The sequence below is a fragment of the Ornithorhynchus anatinus genome, chromosome 17, assembly GCF_004115215.2.
Source record: "Ornithorhynchus anatinus isolate Pmale09 chromosome 17, mOrnAna1.pri.v4, whole genome shotgun sequence".
Lineage (NCBI taxonomy): Eukaryota > Metazoa > Chordata > Mammalia > Monotremata > Ornithorhynchidae > Ornithorhynchus > Ornithorhynchus anatinus.
Window position 1 is genome coordinate 14,744,674 of NC_041744.1, and position 27,547 is coordinate 14,772,220.

The following is a 27,547-nucleotide window of genomic DNA, read 5'->3' on the forward strand; positions in this document are numbered from 1 at the left end:
CAGTGCCTGGCACATAGCAAGCACTAACAAATACCATTAAAAATGATTCACACTTCTGCATATGCTTCAGTCAATGGTATCTGAGCACTTAGTATGTACCCTTAAGAGCATATGAGTTGGTAGACACAATCCCTGCCCGCATAGAGCTTTCACCCAGAGGATTCACTTTTTAGAACGGAATTAAGAGTAACCAGGTTGTTGCTTCTGTTTTCAGTTACCTTGTGCAAACTGAGGAGAATCCGATGAACTGTCAACTGAGAATGAAGCATATGCAGAGAAGCAGTATGGCCTAGTGGAAAGAGCATGGGCCTGGGAGTCAGAGAACTTGAGTTCTAATCCCAGCTCTGCCACTCGCCTGCGATGTGACCTTGGACGAGTCACTTCTCTGTGTCTCGGTTTCCTCATCTGTAAAATGGGAACTAAATCCTACCTCGACTGCGAGCCCCAAGTGGGACAGGGCCTCTGTCCAAACAAGTTACCTCGTACCTACCCCTGCGCTTGATAAATAGTAAGCTTAATACCATTCCTTGTAGTAACAACAACAATAAGAAGTCTATCAGTGTGGCAACCTCAGTTATAAACTCACCATTACCCCACTGCACTTTTGACAGAACCTGAAGAGCATCTCTTGTTTAAAATATTCCCCGATGACATAGCCAAATTCACTTTATTTGGGAGAGGGGAGTGAGAACAAGACAAGAGGTAGGTAGCGGTTGATAGCTCTGGGAATAGAAACCGAGTAATAGCAGGAATGGTTTTTATTGAGTTCAATGCACCACTCTGCTAAATGCCTGGAAAAATACAACCAAACAACAAGATATGTCATCTTATCTTAAAGAACTTAAGAGTTCAGTGGAGGGGGAAACACATACATTTACAAAGAGCAGAAATAGCATAAACAAACAAATGTAATACAAAGTACGTAGAAATGGTGTTGGGTTCTGGCTGGAGAAAGGGATTTAGGGGGGCTGAGAGGTCTGGTGGATTTGGAGGGGGAGGGAGTTGCAGGTAGGGTGGAACGGTATGAACGAGGGGTTCCAGATAGGTAAGTTCGAGATAGGCGAGATGAGATTGGTGAGAGGTAGGAGGTGGGTTCCAAGAGCAAAGAGGGCGAGCTGGGAGAAGTAGGGGAAGAGAGTCGATGTGTAACGTGGAGAGCCTCGAAGCTAGTGATCATAGTAACGGTACTTGCTGAGGGCTGGGAAAGGGTCTGCAAGTTTCAAATAAGACACGGACCTCGTCCCTGGAGGAACTCACGATCTATGATACTGCTTTAAGGGAGATGAGCAGCCGTCGGAAGTTTCTGAGGAATGGAGAGATGTGTGCTACGCAGTGTTTCGGGAAGATGATCCGGACAGGAACTCACTGTGGCAAGGAAATGTGTTTACTGTTATACTGTACTCTCCCAAGTGCTTAGTATAGTGCTCTGCACAGAGTAAGCAGTAAATACAACTGAACGAGCGAATCAGACCTCGGACCGTAAGCTCGTCGTGGGCAGGGAATGTGTCTACCGATTCTATTAGATTGTACTCTCCCAAGCGCTTAGAACAGTGCTCTGCACACGGTAAGCGCTCAATAGGTGCGACTGACATGAAGGGGAGAAGCTGGAATTAGGGAGACCCGGGGAGGAGGTTGGTAACGGTAGTCTAGCCGGGCTATGACACGTGCTTGAACTTGGGTGCTGGCTGTTGAGAGGAAAGGAAGGGATATTGGGAATCACAATGACGAATCAGGGATGGCACCAATATGGACTACGGGGACAATGAGGACGGTGATGTTACTGACGAGATGAGAAAATTGGTTGGGTCTAAGGAAGGAAGATGAGTTACACCGGAGGCAAGGGATGTGAAAATGACCAGCGGGGTCAGGGCTAAAGAGGTAGATTTGAGAGTCACCTGCAGAGAGGCGCTGGTTGAAATCATGCCACTGAACTACCCACCAGTACAGTAATTCCTGCTTTTGGAATTTCCCCCCAGGCCTTTGGGCTCAATTGTGTTTGCCACTGATGGAGATAGACCATTATCCTTGCTGAAGCGAAGTAAACCGTTAAACCCTTGGCCAGCGGTGGCTTGAATTCCATCAAGAATATTTTGGAAAAAGAAACACCCAACCACTCATGCTTGTTAAAACCAACAAATGCAAAGATTTACCTTAAGGCAAAAGAGGAAGAAAAAAAAATCAGAGAACATGTTCTCAATCCAAGTTTATCAGACTTTTTTAGACACAATTTTCATTTGATATTTTAAATCTCCAACCCTCCCCACATCTACTGTGACACAGAAAGGTGAAATGTTTCAGTTAATTACCTACCACAGGAGAAAGGCTGTGAAAAGTAGTTTGGGAAGCAGAAGTTCTTTTTGAATCAAAGTGCTTACTATTGGGGAAATTTAGCACACATTTTTAGAAAAGATTTCATTGAGAAAGTCATCAATGTTTTTGTAATAATGATAATTTAAAAACTGTTATTTGTTAAGCACTTACTGTGTGCAGAAGCACCCTATTAAGCACTGGAGTAGATACAAGATCATCAGGTCTCACAGATTTCATTGAGAAAGCCTCCATTGTTTTTGTAATAATGATAATAATTTAAAAACTGTTATACATTAAACACTTACTGTGTGCAAAGCACTCTACTGAGCACTGGAATAGATACAAGATCGTCAGGTCTCACACTGGGCTCACACTAATTAGGAAAGAGAACAAGAATCGAATCCCCATTGGGCAGATATAACTGAGGCCCAGGAAAGTGAAGTGATTTGCCCAAGGTCATGCAGCAGGTAAGTGCGGAGTCAGAATTAGAACTCACATCCTCTGGCTCTTAGGCCTGTGCTCTTTTCCCTAGGCCACTTGTTTTTTTTAGATCCAAAGTTTTATAGAGCATTACAACTGTCTACTAGTTAGGGCAAACATTTAGTAAAATGTAATAAAAAGCTATGCTATTTAAAATTCAGACTACAAGTCCACCACACTCACATGCTATAAAACCAGTTTTCACTATCATACGTTTTCACACTGCAGCTTAGAACATTCTTTTTATTTATTCTATTTAGATGCAAGACAACTACCTAAAAGAATATTCTCATATATTGATGCTTCTGTAATTCCAATTCTCAACTGTAAGATCTCAGACATATTTATGCCTTAGGAAAGTACGTAAATACAGCAGCCTCTTTCACTGAGAGGATTTTGTTTTAAACGTTCTAAGCTCCAACATCCACTGGAATGGAATAAAGCAGAATGTAAAATTCCTTCTCGAACCATAAATAACTCAGCTTGTGTCCAAGAGTAGAATAGCTGAATTCATGGAAAGTTCATTGTGTAAAAGGCTGTAATGCAACACCAGGGATTCCTGCAGTTCAGCAGTAAATTTCAGTTTTCAAAAACTAAAGAGTCTTCTCAGAACACACTCCAGTGATGAAACAAACCTCTATCACAAAAGATATCCGAAATTGAAATATTCAACCTCATCGGAATGTTAAACAGCAGATCCCAGTTTGGGGACATAGCTCAGTGACACAGAGAAAAAAAATTCAAAGCGATTCTCAATAGAGTACTGAAGTCAAAAAAGCTATTTACCTCCGAAAGGGTTCGGTTATTCTGCAGTCAAACAATGAGGTGCGGTTGTCAGTGCACACTAAAGACAGTAACCTTGGTTATGGTTTTCAAGGCGATTGTTTCTGTCTTAATCGCATAATAACTACAGAGAAGATAAAAGCAAAACTGAGTCATCTGAACGTAGGTGACACGTAAGGTGAAAAGCAGGCAAGATGATACTTTTTAGTGGCCCTTTTATCAGAGGCTTCTTGCAGAAAAACATTCCCAGGGAGAAAGGAAGAGCTTTCGATGCTCTTAGGTCAAGCCAAAAGGTACTTACTGATGTCCGCTGATTTCTGCATCTGCACTTCCCAAGCGGAGAACAAACTTAGTTCATTCTTTGGGAAGGGCAACTCTAGAGACCTAGAAATGTCTTTTCCAGGTATTCTAACTTCTATCCGGGGGTGAGGAGACTGATCTGCCTAATGAGGAAGCGGAGTCAAAAGAACAGTATTAGCTCTGAACGACTACTGGACTATACAGTGACGGTACATATACAGTGAGAAGGGTCTGCCCATAACATCCCTGGCCAGTGACACACGTTCAAATTCTGGTGCCTAAAGAACATTCAAAGCCGACTCAGGATAGGCAGAACACCGGTTACCTTCCTTGTGAAAACAGGTACACCGTGGGCTCGTCAGAGTTCTGTCGGCAAGTCAGAAACAGCTACCCGGTAATCTTAACAACGAATCCTGCCAATTCCGATTCCCTGCAAGTCGGCGTGCCTGTACGTACACACACATTCCCCCACGCCCCCCTCCAAAAAAGACCTAGCCCATTCCATAAAAAGCTTGACTTGTCAGAGGAAAGTACAGTTCCCTAGAGATCTGCCAGGAGAAAGCATTAACTCACTTAATGCCGTAAATTCCAGTTACATAAGCGGTGCCGGTTCGATCTGTCGGCAGCAAAACGGAGTGACGACCCGAGGAGCTCAAATCGCCTAATCAAACACACGCGGCACTTAAGTGGGATCTGAAATCCTTCTGCAAACTCTCGAGTGGGGAGGTTGGAAAAAATAACAACAAAAAACCCCATCCCAGAACTGGTATGTTTGTTTCCCAGCTTGGCTTGGTTTTCTGGTTCAATGCTTTCGGTTTAAGGGAGGACTCTTCAAGTTGCGGGTCCTTTCGGGGTCGTCGTCGCCGGACGTCCCCCACGACACGCTCCTCCTGCCGTCAGCACACACGCTGCTCTCCGTGTTGTCGGGGGGCCTCACCTGCCCTCCGGGGAGACGGGCTTGTGGGGCAAGGGCCTACGACCGCGTTTCAGAATTTCTGCAGTTAAGCCGGTGGCGATCCCCACCACTGCCAACAAAACGGTTCCCTCTCTACCCAGACCGGTCTGGAAACAAGAAACCCCGCCCGTTCGCACGAGGCACGGTGGGTGGGGCTGACTAGGCCCCTCTTTCCGTGCAGATCTCCCCACGAGAGGAAGCCACGGGCCAGGGTGGAGGGTGGTCGTTCTAGCCAAATTGTGAAATCTGTTAGCTGCCTGCCTCTACTCTGTGGATTCTCCACACGGTCCTCCCCAAATCAACGCCCCCACCCAGCCCCTTTTAATCCTCTTTCTTATTCAGCCCTATTCTTAACTAAGGACGTCGATACGCGGATGAGCTCGCACGGGACGGATTTTCTATAAATAAGTATAGGCTCCCGGGAGGTTCTATTCTACCACACCTCTATTCTACGACAATAATTTACTTTTCTCTAAAGCTTAACTCTCGACAGATTTAATACCGCAGCAGCCAACTCCTCTCCGGAGAGAAAACCGGAGTCCGTAGAGTAAAGCTGCTCCCACAACGCGCTTCAGGCTGGGCCTTTTCCGGGGGGGGGGGTCCCTCTTCAGCTCTCGAGTCCACGGGGACCCGCCAGTACTCCCTTCACAGTGCTCACGGTGCTCCACCGAGTCCCTCACAGAGCCCACGTCCTCTCACAGCAGGTCGGGGAGGATGAGGCCGGGAGGCTTGGGTTCCACACAGTTGATCCAGAAGTTGGCGCAGCTGGCGTGGTACTGGTGCCCCCCATAAGCTAGCTTGAAATTGTCCGTCTCCGAGTTGAACGCCTGCCGGAAGCACAGAGGGGGAAGGGAGAGTCAGGCTTCTCTGCTGGGGACGGAACCGCGTCGGACCCTCGCGGCGAAACAAGACACACTCAAGCCTCGAGTCTCCGAGCCCGGCGAGAACGGCACACGGGACCGACGGAGGGTTCAAGATGCTGGGTGAGGGTTCTCTGCTCACAACTAAAACTGGAGGTACCTCTAAATCAAGGAGCTACACGAGACGCGCCTTAAGAGCAAGGATCGGGCCTAATGACCTTACTGCATTCTCTCAAGCGCGCAGTGCAGTCCCCTAGACGGTAAACTCGATGTGGGCAGGGAATGTCACTGTTTATTGTTGTATTGTACTTTCTCAAACGCCTAATACGGTGCTCTGCACACAGTACGTGCTCAATAAATACGAAAATGAATGAATGCTCTGTGCCCTTTAAATACTATTAGTATTAATAACAATTATGGTATTTATGAAGCGCTTACTCGGTGCCATACTAGGTAATCAGGTTGGACGCAGTCTCCGTCCCACACGGGGTTCATAATCTTAATCCCCATTTTACAGATGAGGGAACTGTGGCCCAGAGAATTGAAGTGACTTGCCCAAGGTCACACAGCAGACAAGTGGCTGAACCAGGATTAGAACCCACATCCTCTGCCTCCCAAGCCTGTGCTCTTGCCACTAGGCCAGTCTAATTAGATTGGGCAAGAGATGGCAGAGCTGCAGAGAAGCCAGAGGGGCAACGAGTTACCTGAGCGGGGAATACAACAGCTTAGAATTCTCTATGCCGCACCCGGTCACTGCTACTGAATTCTGCCCCGAGAGCGGTGCGGCGGGGAAGAGGCAACCAACTCCCCCGTTTGGTTCCCTCCTAGCCCTGTCTAAGGCTGACAGCTGGTGTGGTGCTGGGCTCACAGAAAAAAGGGAAGCGCGGATGAGCCAGACTACGAAGCGGCCGGAAAGCGACAGGAAGGTTGGACGAGGTCGTCACGAGCGGCTGGACGGCCGCTGGGAAACCAGGACCGGAAAGCGGGAGGGGTGGAGGGACTTGCGGAGGAGGGGCTGAGGCTGATCCACTTCATAAAAACGGGGAGGCCCGACGGGCAGGTCCGCATCCCCGGAGTCAGAGGAAGGAGGCGGGCAAAGACCTGGCTAACCACTCTGGTCAGCCGGGAGGCAAGCAGAGGCCTTAAGTGATAATGATAATAATATCTAACAGTAAGAACTGTGGTATTAAGTGCTTACTGCGTAGGGATAGATATTTAAGCCGGTTGTGGGCAAGGATTGCCTCTCTTTATTGCTCAGTACAACGCTCTCCACCCAGTAAGCGCTCAATAAATACAGCTGACTGAATGATAATCAGATCCCACATGGGGCCTGTAGTCTGAGTTGGAGGGAACACAGAAGCAGCACGGCATTGTGGATCGAGCACTGGCCTGGGAGTCAGAAGGTCATGAGTTCTCATCCCGGCTTTGCCACCTGTCTGCTGTGCGACTTTGGGCAAGTCACTTCACTTCTCTGTGCTTCAGTTACCTCATCTGTAAAATGGGGATTGAAAACTGTGTGTCCCATAAGGGACAGATTGTGTCCAGCCTGATTTGCTCGCATCTACCCCAGCGCTTAGTGCAGTGCCCGGCATAGTAAGCGCTTCACAAATACCATCGTTACTATTATTAGCTAATGAATCCCCATTTTGCAGATGAGGGAACTGAGAAAAGTTAAGCGAGTTGCCCAAGGTTACATGGCAGGCAAGTGGCAGAGTCTGGATTAGAACCCAGGTCCTTTGACTCCCAGGCCCACGCTCTTTGCTCTAGGCCTTGCTGTTCCCTAAGTGGAGGATTAAAACAAAACAAACAAAAACTCTCTCTCATTTCTTTCCCCTCAATGGTAGGTGACTGGAGCCGCCAGACTGCAAGATCCTTGAAGGGAGGGACAGTTGCTACCAACTAACTGCCACTATTGAATTGTACTTTCCCAAGCACTTAGTACAGTGCTCTGTACACAGTAAGTGCTCAAGAGATATCATCGACTGACTGACCCCACGGCCTGTTAGGTGTGAAACATCCCCTGGCATACGATATCCTGGAAACTCCTTCCGAGCTCACAAAGCTGGGCACGACATCGCAGAGGCGCCCGACGGGAGAGCAGACGAATGGGGAGACGGGGACACCCCAGAGCTCACGTGAGGACTAAACCCAAACTATCACAGCAAGCAAACGGACCGCGAGAAGGACCCGTGACAGGAGCGATTCGGAACGACAACGGGGGCGGGGATTATCCCACCGGCCCTCCGCCCTCGGAATTAAGACGACGAAGCTAAGATGACGTTCTAACGGTTCGTACTTTGTTAAGATGCTCTTCTGCAGGCTTCTCTTCTTTCTGCAATAACGTTGAAACCAGAAGGTCAACAAAGCTCCCGATGCACGGCCTTCCTCTCGACAAGTCCAACTTCCTTCTTCACACCCGCCCCTCCCGCCTCCGAGACCTCCCCGCTCCGCACTCCGGTGTTCCCACCGCAGCCGGCCGGCTCGTCAAACACTGAAACGGGCTTCGGTATCTTCCCGGCTCTTTACGGCACCGCCGGCTTTCATCTCAGGGAGTCGGGGCCCGGCCCCTGCCAGGGAAAGACCCGGACACCACAGCCTCTGCCGTCAGCTAGGCCGGGCCGGTCTCACACGACTTACTCTGCTTCTCGAATCAACGTTCAGCAGGCACACCCCACAGGCGAGCTCCTGAGCGTTTTTAATTCCGGGACGGAGCATACAGGAAGAGAAGTCCAGGGAATTTTCGTCCGGCTGTTGACAAGGAAACAGGCAGTTAGAGAGGCTGGCCGTTCCCCCCCTCCCTTCCTCGTCTCCGACACGGACGGCGTCGGAGAGGAGCAGCGTGGCCTGGTGGAAAGAGCCCCGGCCTGGGAGTCAGAGGACCTGGGTTCTAATCCTTGTCCGCTGTATGGCCCTGGGCAAGTCACTTCACTTCTCTGTACCCCCGTTGCCTCATCTGTGAAATGGGGATGAAGACTGTGAGCCCCATGTGGGACGTGGACTGTGTCCATCCTGATTATCTTCTATCTGTCCTAGCACTTAGAACGGTGCCCGGCATGTAGTAGGTGCTTAATACCATTAAAAGAAAAAAAAAAGAAGAAGAAAGGATTTTGGAGCCGCCTGGAGTACCAGGCGAAGCAGGGAGTTTATCTACCCTTTGGTTGCCACTGACAGAGGAACTTTTAAGAGAAGCAGCAAGGTGTAGTGGATAGAGCCCGGGCCTAGGAGTCAGAGGGTCAGGGGTTCTAACCCCGGCTCTGTCACTCGTTTGCTGTGTGACCTTGGACAAGCCGCTTCACTTCTCTGGGCCTCAATTACCTCATCTGCAAAATGAGGATTTGAAATTTGGAGCCCCAGGTGGGACAGGGATTGTGTCCAACCCAATTTCCTTGTATCCACCCCAGTGCTTTCTACGGTGCCTGACACACAGTAAGCGCTTAAATACCACAATTACTATTATTTTAAGGGCATTACCCCCTTGACAGGGACCCCGGCGTCACCATCAGCGAACCCAGCCGGGCAGGGCCGCCGAGAACCCGACCCCGTGACCGGACAAAAGACATCTGGTCGGATTTCCGCCCGTACCGTCGGACAAGGCGAGGAGCTGTGGAAAGAGAGCCCTTTGGAGACGTCACTGCAGCAGCTGCTGGGCTTCTGGGGCCCGTCTCTGTTGACGGTGGGAACGCGAGAAAGGTAGGAGATAATCAGGACACAATCCCTGTCCCGACTGGGGCTCATGTTCTTAATCCCCATTTAACAGATGAGGTAACTGAGGCCCAGAGAAGTGAAGGGACTTGCCCGAAGTCACTCAGCAGACTTTGTTTTCGGTTTCTGCAGAAAATACTCAGTCTGAAGGATGGATTACTGTGAAGTTGACTCTTGCGTTTAAAAGTGAAGATAAACTCTTTTTGGTTATTTTTGTAAATGGTATTTGTTAAGTGCTTACTATGTGCCAGGGACTGTACTAAGTGCTAGCAGCGTGGCTCAGTGGAAAGGGCCTGGGCTTGGGAGTCAGAGGTCATGGGTTCGAATCCCGGATCTGCCCCTTGTCAGCTGTGTGACTGTGGGCAAGTCACTTCACTTCTCTGGGCCTCAGTTACCTCATCTGTAAAATGGGGATTAAGACTGTGTGCCCCACGTGGGACAACCTGATGACACTATATCTCCCCCAGTGCTTAGAACAGTGCTCTGCACATAGTAAGCGCTTAACAATACCAACATTATTACTATTATTACATTGTCTGCCTCCCCCTGTAGACTGGAACCTCCTTGTGGACAAGGAACATGTTTACCAACTATGTTGAACTGTACTCTTCTTAGCGCTTAGTACAGTGCTCTGCACATAGAAGCGCTCAATAAACACCTTTGGTTATTATTAAAAGTAACGATGATAATCTGTGGAATTTGTTAAGCGCTATGTGGCAAGACTGTTCTAAGCACTGGGGAAGATAAATTAAGTCAGAGAGAGTCCCCGCGCCCCACGGGATTCACAGTCTAAGTAGGAAGAAGAATAGGTAGTGAATCCCCATTTTACAGATGAGGCAACTGGGGTACAGAGAAGTGACAAGCCCCAGGACACACAGCAGGCATATGGTGGAACCGGGATTAAAATCCAGGTTCTTCGATTCCCAGGCCCGTGCTCTTTCCACTCGGCCCCGCTGCTCCTCATTGACTGACTCAAACTGGAGGCTCCCAGGTGGTCCAGAGAAATGACTTGCCCAGGGTCACGCATGGGGAAGAGCTGGGTTTAGAACCCAGGTCTCCTGACTCCCCGGCCCATGCTCTTTCCACTAGGCCACACTGCTTCCGCCCTGGAACTTCTCTGGTACCTGGATCAGCTGGATCTTCTTCCCATTCCATGCTCCCTTCCAACTCCCCTTCCTCAGAGATGTCACATTGCACTCCCCCCAGGCGCTTAGTACAGTGCTCTGCATGTAATGAGCGCTCGATAAATACAACTGAACGAATGACAGTCCGAGACAGGACGGACCATCAGCCCAGTTGGAAAAGGAAGCTGAGTTCAGCGTGACTAGGGGGAAAAAAGGAAAATCACCTCCTCCCTTTAATGACAAGGTCTCTGGAGAAGGAAGTTTCATCATCTTAATAGCCTTACCGTGAGGGTGGCCAGGGACATGAATCCAATCAGGTTATTCCATATTTTATCGATGTCCTTCAGCAGCTGCTGGAGGCTCTCGCTGCACACGGCCGTAGCCTTTATCCCCAGCTCGACCCGCTTCGTCACCCGATACACCTCAACCACGCCTGTGGGCGGCGGGGAAAGAGACGGCAGTCAGGAGGGGACGGAGGAAGGGGTGGGCGAGGAAGAAGGCCGGACCCCTCAGCTCGGGGCTAAGCTTGCCCGAAGCAAAAGGAGGTAACATCTGGATGGTGGGAGGAAGACAGTTTGTCGGTAACGAGCCAGCGGGCAAACGCGGGTCGTGGGAGGTGAAGGTCCACCCAACGGGCGACACTCCATCCCTCCCCAAACATTCCTGGCTTTTTTCAGGGTTGGTCATTTGAGGCCTCAGATTCCCACTAGCCGAAGACCTCCCTACTAACCTCGCTCCTCTCCCGCCATAACTCAGCTCCCGCACACTTCGCTCCTCTAACACCAGTGTACTCGCCGTACCTCCATTTCATCTCGCAGTCAGCCTCTTTTCAAGCTGTCCCTCCTGTCTGTAACTCCTCCTCGCACAGACCAGTCTCCCCATCTCCAAAGCCCTACTATGATCCAGTCTCCCCCAGAAAACCTTCCCTATCAATCACACTTACTGAGCACCTACTGTGTACAGAGCACTGTACTAAGCACTTGGGAGAGGACAAGACAACAGAGACGCAGACTTGTTCCCTGCCCACAAGGAGCTTACCATCAGTAAGGGAGGTAGATATTAAAATAAATTTTAGATATGTACTTAAGTCTTATGGGGATGAGGGTGCAGTGAATGAAGGGTGTAAATCCAAGTGCTAAGGCGATGCAGAAGGGAGAGGGTGCAGGAGAAACGAGATCTTAGTCAGGGAAGACCTTGTGAAGGAGTTGTGCTTTTAATAAGGCTTTGAAGGAAGGGAGAGTAGGATGTGGATATGCCGAATATGGAGGAGGAGGAGTTCCTCCAGGCCGCAGGCATGGCGAGAACAAGGGGTGGGGGTGGGCGGCAAGATAGATGAAATCGAAGTGCACTGAATAAGTTAGTGTTAGAGGAGTGACGTGTGCGGGCAAGGTAAGGAAGGAGGGGGCAAGGTGATTGAATGCTTTAAAACCACTGGTAAGGAGTTTGATGCAGAGGTAGGTGGGCAACCACTGGGAGTTCTTACGGAGCGGGGAAAAACACGGACCGACCGTCGTCGTTGAGGAAAAATGATCCAGGCTAGCAGAGTGAAGTGTGAATTGGAGTAGGGAGGTCAGCAAAGAGGCTGATGTAATAGTCAAGCTGGGAGAGGATAAGCCCAGAAGCACTTTGGATGGAGATGAAAGGACAGATTTTAGCGATGTTGTGAAGGTTCCGTCGACAGGTTTTGGTGTCAGATTGGATATGTGGGTTGAAAGAGAGGCCAATCGAGGATAAATGCTAAAGTTTAGGGCTCATGAGACAGGGAGGATGGTGGTGCTGTCTAGAGTGTTGAGAAAGTCAGGGGAAGAAGGTCTCCTCACCTTATTCCCCCTCTCCTGCATCACCCGTGGGTCTGTACCCCTTAAGCAGTTTGACACTCACCCCACCTCTAGCATTTACAGTCTGCAGCTTCCCTTATCTGTAATTTCAGTGTCTGCCTCCCCCACTGGATTGTAAACTCTTTTAGGGCAGGGATCGTGTCTACCAACTTTACTGTATGGTCTTCTCCCAAGAGCTTAGTAGAGTGCTCAAAAATGCCACTGATGGATAACAAGAAAAAAAACCTCCAAAAAACCCAAAACCCTGTGGCAGGCTCCAGAAATTAAGACCTGCTGGGGCTTTCCCCCCTACCTTTAAATAGCCATTGAGCTTTAACACAGTGCTATGCCTTAGTTTCTCCATTTGCAGGAGGGAATGCTGCTAATCCAACTGTGTTTTTCATTTTGAGTTTGTCATCTCAGGACCAAAACAGTGTTAACAATTGTGAGAGCCAGGCGTGCTGAAGATAAACAATTCACATACCAAGAGTTTTATTATCATTATCAATAATTCTTTGGATTTCTAAAGCACTAATGTTTCCAGAACACTTTCATCAGTGATCTTACTATAGCCTCCTGGCGTCCCCAGAAGGTAGAGGCAGAAATGATCCCCATTTTAGAGAGGAGGAAACTGAGGCCCAGAGAGATTAAATGACTTGTCCCAGGCTCCATGGCAGAACACTGGCAGACCTGTGCTTTTTCCAGAGGTCACGCTCCCTTGAATAAGGACATACCTAATAAATATTCCATGCCTTGGGCTGACTGAATTACTTCAGTGCAAACAGATGAACTACTGATTCCATTTAAGGTGTCATTTGCCTTCTTAATAACCTGGAAGAAATGACACAACAATGTCACATGTTACGTACAAGAGAAACCCTAGTGCCAGTCAATTCAGTTACGTTGCCAAAGGAAACAGAAACGTCAAGCGCTACCATTCAGAAGGCTGGTCTGAGCGGCAGTGTCACGTGTCTGCCCTAAATTATTTTGAAATCTGGATCTCTGTCCAACAGCAGTGGATCTGAGTAGGCCGCATGCCGCGTAGTTAAGAGGAAATGGACAACGTGGATCGCTTAAAGTGGAGTCTGACTGGAAATGTGCAAGTGACCGGGATCAGGAGTAGAAACTATGCAATTTCACGGAACTTCTCAATTGTCGGCTGCGCCAGAGCCACCCGCGTTCATTCATTCAGTCATATGCATTGGGTGCTTACTGTGTGCAGAGCACTGCTCTAAGCGCTTGGGAGAGTACAACGTAATAATAGACAGACACATTCCCTGCTCACAATGAGCTTACAGTCTAGAGGTTTTGAGAATGAAAGATTATCAGAGCAAGGACATAGGAGTCTGGAGAAACCCCTAGTTACTCTAATGCGCTTTTCCCCTGACAGTGTTATCTACTGAGCGTTCACCGTGCAGAGCAAATTGTACTAAGTGCTTGGGAGTGCTTAGACTGTAAGCCCGCTGTGGGTAGTGATTGTCTCTATTGCTGAATTGTACTTTCCAAGTGCTTAGTACAGTGCTCTGCACCCCGTTAAGTGCTCAAAAAATAAGACAGTGAATGAGTGTAAGATATAAATGTACTCCCTGACATTATGTTCTTAGAGATTCATGGGACGAGTAAGGCTGTAGAGTAGGGAATGCTAGTTCAGATCTCTCTCACACACATGCGTACGTACGCCGAAGAAATCCACTCACCTGTAATGCACTCCCCAAACACCGCTTCCATTCATAGGCGTATCTCTCACTTTCCTGTGAAAATAAAAAGGCCATTTTAGTCAGCATTCCTGATAGCTTGTTGTTTCTCCATCTCCATCCAAAGGACGCGGACGGGGCATCTTCCACTTGTCTTCCGTCGGGACCGTTCCAAATAAGACCATCTATTTCCGGATCCACTTGGGGTTATTTTTGTTCTTTAAAAGCGATTTTGGGGCCCTTGATGGATCTAGTTTGAAGGAGGCATTCACTGTAAAATGCCTCAGAACACAAGTTTCCCAAATCTCTACTTCCATATCAAACAAAAATTCCTCACTCTTGGCAGCCCCTTGGCAGCCCTCACACTCCGCTCCTCTGCCGCTCACCTCCTCACTGTGCCTCGTTCTCGCCTCTCCTGCCGTCGACCCCCGGCCCACGCCTGAAACGCCCTTCCTCCTCAAATCTGCCAATCACTCTCCCTACCTTAAAAGCCCTACTGAAGGTGCACCTCCTCCAAGAGGCCTTCCCAGACTAAGCCCCACTTTTCCTCAGGTCCCGCTCCTTTCTACGTCTCCCTGACTCGCTCCCTTTGCTCTTCCCCTCTCCCCGCCCCTCAGCACTTATGTATATCTATAATTCTATTTATTTATACTGATGCCTGTTTACTTGCATTGATGTCTGTCTCCACTCCTCTAGACTGTTAGCCCGTTGTGGTCAGGGACTGTCTCTATTGCTGCTTTGCACTTTCCAAGCGCTTAATCCAGTGCTCTGCACATAGTAAGCGCTCAACAGATACAACTGAGTGAATGAAATGGGGACTGTTTAGTGGGGACCTGTGGCTTGGGAAACCCTGCTTGAAAGCAGGCAGGCAGGCTTTCCTCCAGGAAGGGACACAAAGGCAGGAAATTACCCTCCCCATTCTGGACCTCAGACGACATCCCCCTCTCCGTCGGTAGTGAGGCTGGGGGGGGGGGGGGACTCCCTTCGCCGAACCATCACGGCTCCGCCTCCCTCTGCCCCCACAGCTCACCTCCACTTCCCCAGTGAGATCCTTGTACTTGTCCCGGATGACAGGGAGAGCGGCGGGCTTCTCGCTCACGGTGTTGGAGCGGTCTCTGAAAGGTTGCTCCAGAGCCGGGGAGGGTGAGGAGTGGCTTATTTCTTTGTCGCCGAGACTCAGGCTTCTCTTATGCGACCCTACGGGTTTAAAGCGCAGAGTGTTTCCATTCTGCTTGCTGCTTCCACGTCAGGCAGAGAAGCAGCGTGGCTTAGTGGTTATCGAGCACGGACCTGGGAGTCAGAAGGACCTGGGGGGGTTGTATTCTCCCCAATGCTTAGTTCAGTGCTCTGCACACAGTAAGCACTCAATAAATATGACAATGAATTCTAATCCCAGCTCGGCCACACGGCTGCTGGGTGACCTTGCGCAAGTCACTTCATTTCTCTGGGCAACAGTCTCCTCATCTGTAAAAATGGGGATTAAGTGGGTGAGCTCCATGTGGGACAGGGACTGTGTCCCAACTGATGGACTTGCATCTACTTCAGTGCTTAGAACAGTGCTTGGCACATGGTAAGCGCCTAACGAGTACCATTATTATTATCATGATGCAGAGGCACAGTATTGCAAAATCTCCAAATCGGCTTTGAGCCTCTCCAACTCAGCCCACTTTACGTCTCCTCTTTTACCCGTCATTCCCCAACTCGCTCCTCATTCCTCCCCGACTATCCTCCCAAGGATCTCACACAACTTTTCCATCTCCCACCTCTTGCTCATGCTATCCCCCTCCCCCAGCCATTTTTGGTGGTATTTGTTAAATGTTTACTATGTGCCAGGCACTGCTCTAAAAGCACTGGGATTGATACAAGCTAATACGGAGGGTCACAGTCCCTGTTCCACATAGGACTCACTCTTAACCCGTTGCGTTGTCAAATGCCGTCGGGTCATTTCCGCCCCATGGCGACTCCATGGACACATCTTCTCCAGAAAGGCCCATCTTCATCTGGAGTAGTTCTGCTATGTTTGTCCATAGACTACCAAAGTAGTAGTAAGTAAACAATTGCCTTCTTCCGCAACCCCTGTTTTACAGAGGAGGTAACTGAGGTCTGGGGAAGTGAAGTCACTTGCCCACGGAGGAGGGGCCAGGATTAGAACCCGAGTCCTCGTGACTCCCCAGCCCGTGCTCTATGCACTAGACCATTCTGCTGGTGGAAGGCCCTCCTTCCCCAAATCTAGGGGACCACGGCCTCCCCAGATTTAAGATTTCTTGAATTCCATCTCCAACAGAAAAAATCCTCCCCAATTACTTCCCAGCACCCCAAATTACAACTTCCAATCAGCAACCTCTAACACTTGGGTACCTCAGCTCACCTCTGCCTCAGCACTTTTTTCTTTTAATGGTATTCGTTAAGCGCTTACGACGTGCCAGACGCTGGTCTAAGCACCGGGGTAGATACAAGATAATCCGTTTGGACACGGTCCCTGTCACACATGGAGGTCACAATCTTAATCCCCGGTATTTGTTAAGCACTTACTGCGTGCCAGGCACCATACTCAGCGCTGGTATAATCAAGTCCCACATGGGGCTTGGAGAGAACAGGTGTGAATCCTAATTTTGCAGATGTAGGAGCTGAGGCACAGAGAAGTGACTTGGCCAAGGTCACACAGGAGGCTTGCGGCAGAGCCGGGATAAGAACCCAGATCCTCCGACTCCCAAGCCACGCTGCTTCCCTAATCTCTTCCCCTCGTCCCTGTAGCCGTTTTTTCCAGGTCCAGTTAGCTCTCAAACAGAGAGTTCCTTGCAAGGTCCTGGGAAGTAACTGTGTATGTGATATCTCAAATAGGAAGGGGACAGGATTTTAAGTTTCACAGCACAGGGATATCCTAATGGCTGCTGCAAACTGCTTCCCCTTAGTGAGCTTTGGTTCCCATCCAACCCTCACAGATTTATCTCAATGAGATGGAGAATCCGTCTCCTTTCAGAACAAGGACTCAAAAGCAGGGGCCTAGTGGAAAGAGCCCGGGCCTGCGTTCTAATTCCGGCTCCACGCCTTGCCTGCTGTGTACATCACTTCACTTCTCTGGGACTCAGTTACCGCATCTTGTAAAATGTGGGACAGGGACTGTGTTCAACCCAATTATCTCGTATCTACCCCTGCGCTTACTTAGTACAGGGCCAGGTACACAGAGATTAACAAATACCACAGTTATTATTTTTGTTGCTAATAATAATAATTGATCAGAAAACATACGGAATGTCTAAGGAGAAGAAAGTTGGCAAAGTCCAAAATCTGCTCACCTTGAACGGAGAGATCAAAAGTAGCCAGCTCACTCTTGATCATTTCTTCACTAGATTTCATTTTGTTTTGCGAATGGGCCAGCAGGAAGTCAAATTTACTGATTTTAGGCTTTTCACTCTGGAACTCCCCGAAGTCATCGGGGCATTCGGTCAGGGATTCCTGGGACCTGTCACGAGGGGCCGACTGGAGACCCGCGGCGGCCTCTCGATTCGGGTCGGCGGGAGGACCGTCCCGGGGGCCTTCCGACGGGGGCATGGCGAAATCGAGAAGTTCTCCGCCATCCTTAAAGCTGGTAGCCTCTGGACGATGGTCGTCGCTCAAAAAGGTCGCCCCTTTGGATGCCGTGGTCCTGGTGACGTTCTCAGACCTGCCGAACGAAATCTCCTCCTTCTGAAGGGCTGAGGTAGCCAGCGAGGCCTCCCCTCCTGCTGAGGAGAACAAGGGAGAGAGCTTCCTGACCTCGACTGGGTCATCCCTGTCTGACCAACAGGAGCTCGGGAAGGAGCTCACGGTCGGGCCACTGCCGTAGATGCCAAAGGAAGCACATTTTAAGTCCTCTAGATCTGAAAAGGAAGTAAAATCCCACAGTTAAAAGATCTCGGGGTTTAAAGCCGGATATCCTCGATTACGCCGAAAGCCGATCGCTCAGAGGGGCACCTCTAAAAGCGACGATCGCTCGGAGGATCACCTCGTGATTTCGGGCCCCGTTAGAGCATTTGGGGTTTAAGTGAAGTGTAAAGGGGGTGATGTGCTAGAAGATCTAGGATAATGCCCAATTAAGGTGGAAAAATCTGCTACCTGAAATCATTTTCTCCGGGTAACAAGAAAACACTGCACACAGCCAGGATGAAAGCCGAAGATAATTCCGTGCCCTACTTTTTACGTACTTCACACTGATTACGATCCTTCTAATCCATGTACTGGGGAACAACTTTTTTGTTCTCTGCCCAGAAATCTCAAACCCGGATCCCATAATCTAGATATAAGAGATTCTTTCCACATGGATGTCCTTCAGTGGGGAGTTCTTTATTGCTAAAATGAATAGGAAAGTCCTAGAGCCAGTCGGCAAATTAGTCATCAGTAAATCGGCAACTACTCGGGAATTCAGATACGGTATAAACTTGCCTTCAATGAAGCAGTTACTTACCCTGTGTCACTTTACAGACCAAAAGGTAACTTCAAGTGCTGTGACTGGATAGGAGAGAGTAAACTCACTCTGCTGATTTACTCTGGGTACGTAAAAGTCAAATTAGGCACAGGTTTCTGCCAGGCTGACCGATCCCCTCATTCAACTTTTTTGGAAAAATGAAATGATACCTTATGGAAAGGTAAGACAAGAGGCAGAGGACATATGCTCTACAAAGCACGGGGACTCCACAGTGCCCAGTATGCAGAGAAGCAGTGGCTAGAGCACCAGGCTGGAAGTCAGAAAGACCTGGGTTCTAATCCCGGCCCCGCCAATTGTCTGCTGTGTGACCTTGGGTGAGTCACTCCACTTGTCTGAGCCCACCACCTCATCTGTAAAATGGGGATTAAGGCTACGAGCCCCATATGGGACAGGGACTGTGGCCAATCTGCTTAATGTATATCTACCCCAGTGCTTAGAACAGTGTTTGGCACCTAATAAGTGCTTAACAAGTACTATTATTATTTATTCACCCACCAGCAACGGTTTAGATTCCAAGATCACCCCTTTTTCCGCCACTCGCCACAAAGAAAAGCGAGCTCCACATCATTTCAGTGACATTTGGGCTAGATTGAGTCTAAGTGATGTGCAAACAACAAAAAAAACAGCTCAGGGTTAAATAAGGAGGGAACACAGCAGCTAAAAGTCCAACTTTTGCATTCGAACCTGGTTCCAAATCTCTGATGAACTCGGGCTGTGGCTTCACTGACTCGTCTTTCTAGCAGGGCAAGATAACTTGGTTCCAGGTCTTATCTCCTGCCTCGCCTTCAAGTGATTAAGCAGGAAAACGGCCAATGATTTTTCAGACCCAGATAAGTTACAGCTTCAAAATTAAGTGTAAACCCCACTAACTATTGTGCCCAAGAGGGGCGCGAGGTCAGATTTCTTGTCTCCACAGAATCACTCCCAGGATAGCGGGATTTTAAACTTGGTATTTCCAGAGTCTTCCAACACAGAGCTCAGTCTCTCTCTCCTTCCAAAAATTCAGTGACGGGAATCCTAGACTAGAACTTGGGGTTGCGGGGAGAGGATTTTTTAAATTTCTAAAATGTGTTTTTCATAGCCGAATGATGTGGCTTTAGATTTGGGGGGGCTGAAGCAGGGAGAAGTAGGGGGAGAAAGTCTTGTTCTTTATAAAACCCAGATTGGAAATTCTGTTGGGCTACAGTGTAACCAGAATTACTACCAGGAAAAACACAAAAACAAAGAAAAAAACCCACTCCCCATCCACTTGGTTTACTGTGCTTGTTGCTATAAAACTAATATGATTTCACAGGGAACTGCAGGTCACCACTTAAGATCTTTAATTTCTTATAGCCACTTTGTAGTAATAAGTCTATAGGGCTTACCACAGTCCAAATGCAAAAAATGCAAATAAGCGACAGAGGTGGTTATATGGGATAAATTCAGGACTAGAATTTAAAAAATAAGGATATTTTTATGCTTGGACTCTGTAATGCTTTATGAGGTTTATGAACCATTCATAAAAGCCTCAGATACGAAAGACTGTAGGAAACTTACTTGAGACGAGAAATTAATGTACTGAAAAGTCTCGAATCAGTTTTCATAGAAACATAAAATTCCTTCTTGTTAGGACTTTTTTTTTTTTTTAAAGTGGAGAATGAGAGTAGGACATCAGAAAAACATTTGCTGTTAGAGAATCTGTTCAGCTGGAGGGATTTTAAATAGTTCTAAAACTGAGAAGTGCACTCAAACCCAGCCTCCAGTGGAAAAAAAAAATGAGTGCCAGTGTTTCTGAAGAAACAGAGGCAATATGAAACTAGTTAGCCTACAACTAAACCAAAAGCATGCTTCAAAAAATGCTCAGTAAGTCTGCTAAGTCAACAAAGCCTTGATTTTTAAGTCTTCCTTTTTCTATTTTTCCTGGCTTTGAAATATACATTATGGAAAAACATCACTTATCTCCAATTCCTTCTGTAACCCACGACTGATCATAAAACCAGGGTATGGCTCAACTACTTAAGATCTGAGGGATTGCATTAGCATTTCCAATGGGTTACAGCTAATTGTTCATTTGAAGATAAAATTCATAGTCCCTTACTTCGACTTGCATAATTCTAGTTACACAACAGGTGCAACGACTTATACTAATCACTGTATACTAGCACAACCAAAGACCGTCAGGTGAAGATACTCTAAGCAACAGAGGAGGCAAACTCATAATTCTCTCCTATTTATTTGGCAATCGCTCAAGCTTTATCGTCTGGGTTTTCAAATCAAAAGCTCAGATCCAGAATTTGCAAGGAAAAAGGGAAAGCAAAGCCAAAGGAGAGCAGGAAATGAAAATAATAATAGTGACATTTGTTAAGAGCTTACTATTAACCAGGCACTGTACCAAGCACTGGGGTGAATACAAATAAATTGGGTTAGACACAGTCCTTGTTAAATAAATTGGGGTATTTGTTAAGCGCTTACTATGTGCAAAGCACTGTTCTAAGCGCTGGGGGATACAAGGTGATCAGGTTGTCCCACGTGGGGCTCACAGTTTTAATCCCCATTTGACAGATGAGGTAACAGGCACAGAGAAGTGAAGTGACTTGCCCAAGGTCACACAGCCGAAGAGCGGCAGAGCCGGGATTAGAACCCGTGACCTCTGACTCCCAAGCCCGCGCTCTTTCCACCGAGCCACGCTGCTTGTTCCAGGAGGGGCTCACATTTTACAGATGAGGTAACTGAGGCTCAGAAAAGGGAAGCGACTTGCCCAAGGTCACACGGCAGACAAGTGGCAGAGCTGGGGTTAGACCCCATTCATTCAATAGTATATATTGAGCGCTTACTATGTGCAGAGCACTGTACTAAGCGCTTGGAATGAACAAGTCAGCAACAGATAGAGACAGTCCCTGCCGTTTGACGGACTTACAGTCTAATGGGGGGAGACGGACAGACGAGAACAATGGCAATAATGACCTTCTGACTTGCGTACTCTATCCACTTTGCCCTGAATTCTAGTTGGGGATCGCTTAGATTTCAAATGCTCGGGGATTTAGTCGAGAACCTCATTTTGGTGTTTAAAGGTCATGAATCCCCTACAACAATTCTTCGTTGCGCACCTAGGAGGGTCTCAAGGACAGAACCGCACTTTTTCCCCTTAAATCCCGCCAGCCATCCTCATGGGCATTCCTCACCATCTTGGTTGGCTCGTCCTTGAATAGAGATGGTGTCGGTTGCCCTGCTAGCTAGATTCGCCCCATACTGAATCCTCTATTGCTTGGTTGGATGTTGGGTCGCCTGGAGAAGCAGCGAGGCTTAGCGGAGAGATCACAGGCCCGCCCGTCGCAAGGACCTAGGTTCTAATCCCGGCTCCGCCACGTCTCTGCTGTGTGACCTTGGGCAAACCACTTAATTCTCTGGGCCTCAGCTACCTTATCTGAAAAAATGGGGATTAAGAGTGTGAGCCCCAGGTGGGACGGGGACTGTGTCCAATCTGCTTAATGTATATCTACCCCAGTACTTAGAACGATGTTTGGCACATAGTAAGCACTTATCAAGAACCTTTTTTTTTTAAAATTTAGACACCCCATCGGGTATAGCACAGCTTAGCACGGCAATCAGAGTTAAAGTTTAGATTCCCACAAAGCAAATGGCTTTTTAACTTCCCAAGCACTGGTTTTATTGGAATCCACCCTTCACATCAAGAAGTTGGCAGGGAGCCATGAATGAGTGCAAAGACTCGTTCCAAAGGAAGAAGCTGAATGTCTGGACATCACTTCCATGTGCATCTTTCCCATAGCTCCAGGAGTAGCCCGAGACCGTTAAGGAATGCTGGGGTCGTTGACTGCGATTACCCCCAGTAAATTCCACTGCCCACTGTGTGACTCTAAACTGTAAGCTCATTTTGGGCAGGGAATGCGTCTACCAACTCTGCTATATTGTTATATTGTATTCTCCCAAGCGCTGAGGTCAGTGTTCTGCACACAGTGAACACCCAATAAATACTACTGATTGCTATCAATCGATCGGTACCTATTTACCCCAGCTCTTACTACACTGCTTGGCTCACAGTAAATGCTTAATATTGCAATTACTGCATCTCTATGGGGGAAAAAAAAGGCATTCACTTGATTGAGGAGGATGCAATTATACATTAGGTTCTGATTCCCAATATTAAATTTGGATTTCACATACAACTGCAGACTAAAATGTTTGTAACTTCCTGTTTTTCCAATGTGGCCCAATTCTAGTCTGTGACCAAATGCTGGTTTGTGTGTGCAAGGGATTAGGATTGTTGTTAAGTAGAACACACAAACACACACACACACTCAACTGACAGGCTACAAAAGGCAGTTGTCCAGTGGCATCTATTCCTCATGAAAATCCACCAATCTTCATTGGTACGGACTACCGCTTATCTGCACATCTTCAATGGCTCAAATTAGATCTCCACCCTCTCCAGAGGCCAATCGGCGTTTCAGCGGGTAGATATGGAGGATTGGTGAGGGGCCGTGAAGCTTTCCACATGTAGGCTGGAAAGAGCGAGGGCTCAAGAGTCGGAAGGACCTGAGTTCTAATCCTGACTCCGCCACCTGTCTGCTGTGCGATCTTGGGCAAATCGCTTCACTTATCTGGGCCTCACTTACCTCATCTGTCAAACGGGGATAAAGACTGTGAGCCCCACGTGAGACACAGTCTGTGTCTCACCTGACTACCTTGTATCCACCCCAGTGCTGTGGGATCTGTCGGTCACCAGCCCTCGGCTGAATCGATGCCAAATCCACCCAAGTGGTTCCCAAGATGGCAGAACCAGCAGGGAGGACCAACTGGACCGGGCACATCTCCTTCGGAGCCAAGGCATCGATCGCCAGAGTTTCAGCTGTTTCCCCCCTTCTCCTTACTGGAAGTTCGATGTGGGCAGGGAATGTGCCTGTTTACTGTTGTACTCTCCCAAGTGCTTAGTACAGTGCTCTGCACACAGTAAGCGCTCAATAAATATGATTGAATGAATGAATGCACAAGACAGGCTAAGCAGAAGCAGAGCAAATCCCATCACTACAGCTGCTCAAGTGACAGTCCCAAAGGTTGAGAGCACATCTGTGCTTTATCCATTCGACCCTTGAGGACCAATGAATCATATTTACTGAATGTTTACTAAGCACAGAGCGCCGTACTAGGCGCTTGGGAGAGTCTTGCCTTATGCCGTCGGGTCGTCTCCGACCCACAGCGACGCCACGGACACATCTCTCCCACAGCGCCCCACCTCCGTCTGCGATCGTTCTGGATCTGCGATCCATAGAGTTTTCTTGGTAAAAATACGGAAGTGGTTTACCATCGCCTCCTTCCGCGCAGTAAACTTGAGTCACTGCCCTCAACTCTCTCCCGTGCCACTGCTGCCCAGCACGGGTGAGTTTTGACTTGTAGCAGATTGCCTTCCACTCGCTAGCCACTGCCCAAGCTAGAAATGGGTAGGCCTCTGCTTGACTCTCCCTCCCGAAGTCGAGACTGGTAGAGGACTGGAAACTCTCCAGGTGCGACCCTGAGAGGGACGTGGGAGAGTACAATATAAGAAAGTCGGCAGCCGCACCCCTTGCCCACAATGAGCTTACACTCCTTCTCAATGATTCCCTTCATCCCCTTTATTTTCGTTGGAATCGAAATGCGGTGTTTAATAACCAAGAAGAAGGGTCAGATGGGAACAATTTCAAACTTAAGGCTAAGGGAAATGAAGTTCCACCAAATGACTGCTTAGTTCACCTCACACCCTAAAGTATCACAGTGTCTGTCCCTCTCACCCCGGTGGAAAACTCTTTGAGGGCAGAGTTCATGTCTCCCTACCCTTTCGTATTCTCCCAAATGCTCAGTACAGGGCTCTGCATACAGTAAGTGCTCGATCAATAAGATTGAACGAACGAATGATAAATGCTCAATAAATGCCCTTGACAGCTGTGACTTTTACGTTTGTCTCTCCCATTAGAGCGAAGGCTCCAGTGAGTAGGGAATCTTTATTTAGGGAATCCCTACACTTCTTTATTCTTTACTTCCCAAGCGCACCACACGACGAAGGTGCTCAATCAATAATAATAAGGATGGCATTTGTCAAGCACTTACTATGTGCCTAGCACTGTTCTAAGCACTGGGGTAGATACAAGGTCATCAGGTTGTCCCACGTGGGGCTCACAGTCTTAATCTTCATTTTACAGATGAGGGAACCGAGGCCCAGAGAAGGTAAGTGGCTTGATCAAGGTCACGCAGCAGACAAGTGGTGGAGCCGGGATTAGAACCCACGTCCTCTGACTCCCAAGCCTGGGCTCTTTCCACTAGGCCACGCTGCTTCTCAATCCCACTTCTACTGCTGGCGATAGCCTACGCAACCAGGTTTTGAGTGGTCGCTTTTTCGTCTTGAGATGGTGAATCAAAACCAATGTTCACAACGCACTGGGGACCTATTCCTTGGTCTCCATCTCATTACATCCCTCACCTCCCTTAGAGGATCACTTCGATTTTTAACATTTATCGGTGATTTGGGAAGCAACCCTTTCCTCAATTGCTTCTGGTTGATCCTGAGACTTGTAAAGAAATTAAGCCTCGTTAAATTCTGTAGTGGAAAGAGTCTGCGAGTCCAAGGACCTGGGTTCTAATCTTGGCTAGGCCCCTTGCCGTTGAATGACCTTGGGGAAGTCACTTGACTTCTACATGCCTCAGTTTCTTCATCTATAAAATGGGGATTCAACACCTGCTCTCGCTCTTACTTCGACTGTGAGCCACATGTGGGATCGGAACGGTGTCTGACCCAATTAACGGATATCTGCTCCAGTGCCTGACACATAGTAAGCGCTTGACAACCACCACAATTATTATTATTATTGCTATTATTATTATTCAGCCCCTCTTGGCAACTTGAACCAGAACAGATATTTTGGGCCTTAAGTTTCAAGAATGCCTCTGGAAATTGGTTTCAAAATAAACTGCTTTAAGGTAGGGTTGGCCCACCGAAGCTACAAACCACGTCTACCCTACGCTCTGGTGAGATGTATCAAAAAATCGTTTCTGAAAATTCTGGTTGTTTTTTTTAAAAGGGTATTTAAGCATTTACTATGTGCCAAGCACTGTTCTAAGCAGTGGGGTAGATACAAGGTAACACAGTCCAAGTTCCACATGGGGCTCACAGTCTTAATCCCCATTTGACAGATGAGGCCACTGAGGCCCAGAGAAATGAAACGACCACAGCACAGCACACAAGTGGTGGAGCTGGGATTACAATCCAGGTCCTTCTGCTTTCTCATGCTGTATCCACTAGGTCACATTGCTTCTCTACTTCTGGGGCACTTGAAAGTCATCAGAATACTTCCCCAGGGACTTGTAGCCCCAGTCTTCAAAGTTAAATTTCAGTTCAGTGTGCGATTGCTAGAGACCATTTTTAAGGCCATTTGGTGACCCATTTTGAATCAAATTTATGACTCCAAGCTCCAGTTGACGTGTTGATTCCATTCCAATCAAAAAAAGAGTTAAAGTTGGTAATAATGAGTTGGGTCACAACAGTGATTCCAATACTGTTTGCGTATGTTGTACGTATCTTTAAATTATAAATTACTTATATTAATGTCTTTCTCCCCCTCTAGACTGAAAGCTCATTACGGGCAGGGAACGTATCTACTGATTCTGTTACACTGTACTCTTCCAGGCGCTCAGTACCGTGCTCCGCACATGGTAAGCGCTCCGTAAACACAACCGATTGGCCCATCATGAAGATCCATTCGTGTCCTTCTCCAGAGGAATCCTTAAACCACTCTTTAAAAATAGTTAAATCAAGATATTAAGATCAAGATTCTGGAGAACAGCGTTAAAGTCTTGTTTTCTAAGTTCAGAGGCAGCAAGTCAAGGATTCAACTGCACATGGCACCGATCCACCACCAGAATCCCTTCTAGAGAAAAGCAGCTCCAGCAAGGAAGACTTAGAAATAAAGAATAAAGAAGAATGAGAGTCGGCAGTTCCGAACTTTGGCATAATCCAGGGATGTCCCTGGTTTGTCCTGGCTGTATAAATTACACACACCCCCACACTTTCAAAATATGCCAAGGTATTATTTATTAACACAGGACTTACAGATCACAAAAAAAGATAGTGATACAGAAGAGCTCTTAAGGGAATCGTCAGAATAAGCATGCAGGTCATTATTTGCAAAGGAGTTATAACAAAGCAAGTCTGAGAAGGCACAGTCACACTAGAAATGTTTTAAATTGGAAGAAGAGACATTGGAAAAGCAGCAAAAAAAAAAAAAAACAAAAAAAACCCAGGTACTGATTGAGATACAAAGGTTTTTTCCCCGCTCCGTGTCAAAGGAAAGCTACTTTACAGGTAGATATTAGAAGCAGTCACCCCTCTGAGAGGGTTATAAAGAAGGATGGATGAGCCCTTGCTGCTACTGAACTAGAACAGGATGAATCCAAGGCTGCACGTTCTGATTGAAATGCTTTTGATGCAGAGGAAAACTGGGAAAAAAGAAAAAAAATCAAAGCAGCCGAGTCGAAACGATACGCAGCAAGTGCCCAAGAGGATTATACTGAACATATGCAAAGAGAAGTCAGGAAACATCATTAACGTCACCTCCCTGTCCCGTAAAGGGAGCTTCAGCCAAGTTCGAAGAGGCAGTATCCCCTTACAGAGCTAAGTCTGGGTCACAGAATTAAGGTCATTAAAAGAGCACAAAGACTGGATTTTCCCAGGTTATCCCCCAGCCCCTTCTCCCATATTCCTACCCTTGTCCTCCACTCAGTAAAGGCCAGATCTTGCTTCCCGCCCCCCCCAAAAACCCGTAACCCAAAACTTCAGGGAACAGGGCATCGTTCTTCACGCTATGTGCAAAAGAGCAAATACATTTAAGAAACTCCTCCTATTGACCTCCGTAGTGCTATTTGTTCCACTCAAACAGCAACAGCATCGCTCGGTAGTCAGACAGCAGCCCCCATCCAACAAGAACTCTGGAGGGATACTGCCCCTTTCGGACACGATTCGTAGAGCGGAAGGAAGAAAGGCAACAATCTGCTTTGACAAAATAAAAAGACCTACGCAAACCGAAGAGATTC

General features: G+C 47.8%; 1 protein-coding gene and 1 non-coding gene across 11 annotated transcripts in view; both read right to left on the reverse strand.

The window, feature by feature from the left end:
- Positions 1-5,254: 5,254 nt before the first annotated feature.
- Positions 5,255-27,547, reverse strand: part of SYNRG (synergin gamma) — a 61,989-nt gene continuing 39,696 nt past the window's right edge. For 4 of the 10 annotated variants that reach the window (XM_029082799.2, XM_029082804.2, XM_029082803.2 and 1 more), the window contains 8 exons: positions 17,322-17,885; positions 15,056-15,222; positions 14,029-14,082; positions 13,066-13,162; positions 10,799-10,947; positions 8,326-8,436; positions 7,985-8,020; positions 5,255-5,655 (listed from right to left, as the gene is read on the reverse strand). In XM_029082799.2, coding sequence (XP_028938632.1) covers positions 5,524-5,655; positions 7,985-8,020; positions 8,326-8,436; positions 10,799-10,947; positions 13,066-13,162; positions 14,029-14,082; positions 15,056-15,222; positions 17,322-17,885 — 1,310 coding nt within the window. In that variant the 3' untranslated portion in view covers positions 5,255-5,523. The remainder of the gene's footprint in view (positions 5,656-7,984; positions 8,021-8,325; positions 8,437-10,798; positions 10,948-13,065; positions 13,163-14,028; positions 14,083-15,055; positions 15,223-17,321; positions 17,886-27,547) is intronic. The other 6 variants (XM_029082801.2, XM_029082808.2, XM_029082800.2 and 3 more) reach the window with 4 other exon arrangements.
- LOC114818143 lies at positions 23,877-24,009 on the reverse strand. Its single transcript, XR_003765964.1, has one exon. It is a non-coding gene; the product is annotated as a small nucleolar RNA SNORA7 (small nucleolar RNA).